Source organism: Petaurus breviceps, unplaced genomic scaffold (genome assembly GCF_028583685.1).
Source record: "Petaurus breviceps papuanus isolate PSGF00001 unplaced genomic scaffold, PetGlider_PUasm1.0 91041, whole genome shotgun sequence".
Taxonomy (NCBI): Eukaryota; Metazoa; Chordata; class Mammalia; order Diprotodontia; family Petauridae; genus Petaurus; species Petaurus breviceps.
The window spans coordinates 27,163,846-27,169,529 of record NW_027187400.1 but is presented as its reverse complement, the minus strand read 5'-3'; the positions used below and the strand labels follow the sequence as shown (position 1 = coordinate 27,169,529).

Sequence of the window (5,684 nt, the reverse complement as noted above, 5' to 3'; positions counted from 1 at the left end):
AAAGAGAAGGAAAAGAAAGAGAAGGAAAAGAAAGAGAAGGAAAAGAGAAGAGATTCTGTTAGTCGTCTGAGCAGGACCAAACTTAATCTTCATTATGATTTAACCTCGTAGTAACCCAGGTTTACTGAGATTACTGAGATGATAAATTACAAATTGCTGATCTTCATCAGTGGAGGGAGTTTCTACACTGAAGCAATGGCATTATATGTCTAAACTAAATACAGGGAGGGAGGGCAACACAAAGAAAACATTGAAATTGTCTAACATAATGAGGTATATGAATTCTGCCCTTTGTGTGCTTCAGAAAGTCTTAACGGTATATTTCTAAGTCAGATGATCAACAGCTCTGGAAGTATCTTCCAACTGGAGGTAAAGGACTATCAATTGTATGGTTTGGTGGAAAGAATGCTAGACTTGGAGTGAGATGGACCTGGGCTCTAATCCCTGCTCTGTGACTTTGGGAAAATCACTTCATTAGCTTTTCAATAGTATCTGTAGTATCTATTCACATCAGTTTCCTATTAAGTGAAGGGGTTAGAACAGATGATGTCTGAGGTCCCTTTTTTAGGAAAGCTAGGTGGTGCAGTGTATAAAAGGACCTTGGTTCAAATCCAGCCTCAGACACTAGCTATGTGACCCTGGGCAGGTCACTTAGCTCTGTTTGCCTCAGTTTCCTCACTTGTAAAATGATCTGGAGAAGGAAATGGCAAACCACTCCAGTATCTCTGCCAAGAAAAACCCCAAATGGGGTCACAAAGAGTCAGACACAACTGATACAACTCAATGAGGAGTCCTTTTTTTTTCATCTCTGATCCTTAAGGTATGCCCTGAATCTCTTTCCTTTTTCAGGAGATCGCCAGGTACATGCAAGATGAAGAGCTGAAGTACCATCAGAGAGAGGTGCGGGAATGGGAGCTACGAAGGGAAAGCAGAAACAGAAGCGTCAGCTTCTCCGAACAAAGGTGGAATGGGAGCAAGGTGGGTCACGGTGCTTTTCTCTCATTATCTTCAGTCTTCTCCCAAACCCCTGGTGTTTGCCCAAGGAAACCAGAACCAATGGATGAAGCCGAGTCAACAAGCATTTATTTATCACCTACTGTGTGCTGGTACTTTGCTAAGCATTGAGGATACAAAGAAAGGTGAAAGAGGTCCCTGAGAGCCAGACTCTCCAAGCCCAATGGGAGAGGCAACGTGCAAACAGCCATGTACACGCAGGACAAACTCAGGGTGAATTGGCCCTAATCTCGGAGGGAAAGAAATAAGTTTATTCTGTTTTATTTTCTAATTAAATCGATTTGTCATTTATTCAGCACCTATCACATTAAACTTTGGGGAGGCAACAAAAACCAAGTCTTTCATTTTAAGGGATTTCAGGTGAGGGCACTAAGTTTAGATGAAGAGGAAAGGTCCGACTCTGGCTGGGACTGGAGGGGAGCCAGGGAAGCCTGCATGCAGAAAAGAGGAAGGAGAGGGCTCCAGGTGTGGGGGAGAGGGACAGGAGTGTCGTGCACAAGGAGGAGAAAGGAGACCCGTGTCACCAGATGGCAGAGTACATAGCAAGCATGAGGTGTAAGAAGACTGGGCAGGGAGGAAGGGACAAGGACACAAAGGGCTTTCAAAGCCAAGTGAAGGATTCTTTGCTCTTTTGTCCTTTCACTCAACTGGTTAAGGGCCTGTTGTGGCACCATGTTGGGTGCCAGGCAAAAAGGAAGCTGTAGGGCATCCTACTGATGGAAAACAACACATGCATAGAAAACTAAATATGAAATATACTCAAAAGAGGCATGGAATTAGTTCTTGGGATAAGGCTCTCTCTGCTGTGGGAGATTAGGATTTGAGGTGTGAAGAGCAAAGGATTCTGTAAAGTCCAGGTAAAGAATTGAGTGCATTCCAAAAAAAAGGTTTTTTCCTATGCAAAAGTTTTGGGGAAGGAAATGGACCATCATGTACAAAGAACCACAAAAAGGCCAGTTTGATTGGAATTCAGAGTACATAAAGATGCGCATTAAGAATCAAGGTAGGGGGTGACTAGGGGGCACAGTGAACAGAGCACTGGCCCTGGAGTTAGGAGGACCTGAGTTCAAATGTGGCCTCAGACACTTAACACTTACTAGCTGTGTGACCTTGGGCAAGTCACTTAACCCCAATTGCCCTTCCAAAAAGAATCAAGGTAAAGCTATATCAGATTGCATGGCACCATGGGGTGGGGGTGAGGAGAAAATTTGGAACTACAAAACTTGGGGAACTGAATGTTGTAAACTAATAGTAAATATTTTTTTATTTATTTTTTAAAAAAAGAAATTATATTAAAGAAAAATCTATTGCAAAAAAAAAAAGAATCAAGATAGCTAAGTGGTATGGTGGATAGAGTGCTAGCCCTGGAATTAGGAGGACCCCAGTTCAAATCCAGCCTCAGATACTTTCTAGCTGTGTGACCCTAGGCAAGTTGCTTCACCCTATTTGCCTCAGTTTCCCTATCTGTCAGATGAGCTGGAAAAGGAAATGGCAAACCACTCCAGTATCTTTGCCAAGAAAAACCCAAGACTGAGAAGTATGTTCATCCCCATTTTACAAATGAGGAAAAAGTCTCAGACAAGAAATGTCCCAGATGGGGGTTGAGGCCAAGTCCTACGGTTCTGGTCCAGCACTCTGCCCAACATCTCAGCCTTTCTCTTGGTCATTAGAAGAGGCTGGACTGGGTGAAACAGAAACTCTGCTTTTCATTTTGTGACCTTGGAGAAGTTAAAGCCTCACTGCCCTCAGCTGTTGAAAGAGAGAGTTTGGCTTAGATTTTTTCTTAATTTTATTTTTCAACAAATGGTTTAAAGTACCTACTGTGTGCCAGGCACTGTGCTAAGTGCTTTACAAATGTTATCTGATTTGATCGTCACAACAACTCTAGGAGGTAGGTGCTCTTTTACAGCTGAGGAAACTAAGGCAGGCAGTTGTTAAGCGACTTGCTTATGGTCATACATCTAGTAAGGCTAGATTCGAACTCAGGTCTTTCTGATTGTAAGTCCTGTGTTCTATCTACTGATAGATAATAGATAATAGCTAAGCCAACCTCCTCATTTTACACAGGAGGAAACTGAGGCCCAGAAAAGCTGCCCAAGCTCACCCAGGTGGCCAGTAGTAGAAAAGGGATGAAGTATTTGTGATTTCTTCTGCATGGAAATTCCCTCCACCAGCAGGTCTCAGTATGTCCTGGGCAATGGAAGGATTAACTGATTTGACCCAGCCAAATCTCCCTGACTACCAATCTTTCTCTTTACTCTGCAATCCCATCCCATGTCTTTATCTTTGAAGTCACAGAAGCATAAAAATTGCCTCTTGATTCTGTTTGGGGACAATCACTTGGGATGAAGGAAAAGTGTGCACATCCATTAGTCATTTGTGGGCAGCAGGGAAGTCCTTGCTTGGGAGAAGACAGCCAGGAATGGATGAAAAGAGCAATGAGTCTGGAGTCAGAAACCAGGAGAGTTCAGATCCTGGCTTCTCCACTTATTACCTGGGTGACCTTGGCCAAGCCAGCCCTGTCTCTCCTCACCTGTCAAACAAGGAAGTTGAATCAATGACTGCTAAGGTTCCTTCTAGCTTTAAATTATTATTATTGCATATATTATATATATAATACACATTATATATAATCTAAATTATTGTCATATTATCCTATGTATCCTGCCTTCTTTCTAACGGTTTCTCCATCCTTTTTACTTTTCTGCCTGCTGATGCTGAAGCTGATACTGATAGGAACATTAAAAAAAATGGTTCCAAAAACAGTTGTGCTATTTTTAGAGACTATTCAAACAATAGGTTTCAATCTGATTTTGATCCCCAGTTAATGTAGTTGATGATTCTTAAGCCCCCTCAACATGCCCTCCCACCTTAGCTGTAGCATCTGTACTGCTCCACCCACAAGTGGAAATGTTTACTTCCTTTCTGCTGTGGGGTAGACGCCCACCCAAGTCACTCACCAGGGCCATAGGGAAAGGTGTGCTTGAGACCTACAGAAGTTTCCATTAGAGAGTGAGACCAGAAAAGGGTGTCAGAATCTCAAACGCAACCACATCTCCCCTCAAGGAGTTAGGGAGCAGTTTCCAACTTCGATTCATCATTTTAAGAGATATATAAATATTTTCTTAACACATTCTAGTTGATTCTGACTCAGTAGAGTGAGGTGGCAAACTGAACAACTGAATGGGACCGTAGGCTAAATTAACAAAGACATTGCTTCCAGGGGTAATACTAATTGTTACTATAGCTAACATTTATAGTGTCTTATGTGGTCCTCACAACAACCCAGAGAGGCAGGGGCTGTTATTATCCCCATTTTACAGATGGGGAAACTGAGACAAGCAGTGGTTTAAGTGACCTACCCAGAGTGGTACAGTTAGTGTCTGAGTGTCAGATTCGAACTCAGGTCTTCTTATCTCCAGGACCAGTGTTCTCTCCACTGCACAACCTAAGTGCCTCCATGATCTTAGAATCATAGATCTAGAAAGCATCTAAATTCAGTCCCTTCATTTTACAGATGAGGAAACTGAGGCTCAGAGAATTTAAGAGACTTAGCTCATAAATCCTGCTAGTCAGCACCTAGCTGCCAGAAAAGACATTGGTGCCAGGAGTCAGAAGCCCTGGACAGAGCCTGTATCTAGAATACCATGTTCTGCTGTGAACATCACAATTTAGGGGCTGTTGATAAACTGGAGACCACGAAGGGGAGGACTACCAAGACAGTGAAAGGGTCTCTAGCTCATACGGTTTAAGGATCATTTGAGAGAACTAAAGGTCTACCCTAGATTAGAGAAGAACAAGGCTGTATAAGGAGAACCTGATAACTGTCTTCTAGTATGAGTCTCCCAAGCTGCGAAAGAGTCAGATGATCAATCAAGCATGTATTGAACACCTGCTGTGCTAAGCCCTAGAGATAAAAAAAAAAAAGGCAAAAGACAAGAATATATGGGGGAGACAACATGCAAACAACCATGCCCCGATGAGATATTTACAAGATAAGTGGGGGTGGTCTCAGAAGAAAGGCACTAAGATTAAGGAGGAATAGGAAAGACTTATGGCAGAAGGTGGAGCTTTAGCTGAGACTTGAAGGGAGTCAGGAAAACCAGGGAGGAAGAGAAGGAGGAAACAAGGAGGGAGAGAGTTCCAGGCATGGGGGATAGCCAGTGAAAATGGGCAGAATGGGGAGACAGGGTGTCCTATGCAGGTAACAGTATGGCAACCTCTGTTACTGGATCACAGTGTAGGTGGAGAAGAGTAAAGTTAAGAAGAGTTGGAAAGGATAGGAAGGTGCCAGCTTCTGCAGGGCTTTAAAAGTCAAATGGAGGAATTTTATATGTAATCCTAAAAATAATAAGGAGCCAATGGAGATTATAGAACCAAATGTGGGGGTGGGGAGTTTCACTGTGCTCTACCTGAGCTCAGAGGGCATTATCAGAAGCCATGGGTAATAGCCGCGAAGGGGCAAACGCAGGCTGGAGGTCAGGGTTTCTAGTGCTTTGGGCTATCCCAGAATGGCATGGGGGAGGGAGTCTTCCCACTTGGAAGGTATTACAAACAGAGACTGGATGACCACTGGTCGGGCATACTACAGGGGGATTCCTTCCTGGTATGGGCTGTTCTAGGTGGCCAGTGAGATTCCTTCCTGATCTGATTTTATAATGCTGTAATAA

At 43.3% G+C, this 5,684-nt stretch overlaps 1 protein-coding gene across 1 annotated transcript in view; it reads left to right on the top strand.

Moving 5' to 3' along the window:
* The window catches only part of LOC138154585 (coiled-coil domain-containing protein 50-like), a 43,532-nt gene that overhangs the window by 32,756 nt on the left and 5,092 nt on the right, over positions 1-5,684 (top strand). Inside the window, exon 8 of the mRNA XM_069079556.1 lies at positions 850-978. Coding sequence (XP_068935657.1) covers positions 850-978 — 129 coding nt within the window. The remainder of the gene's footprint in view (positions 1-849; positions 979-5,684) is intronic.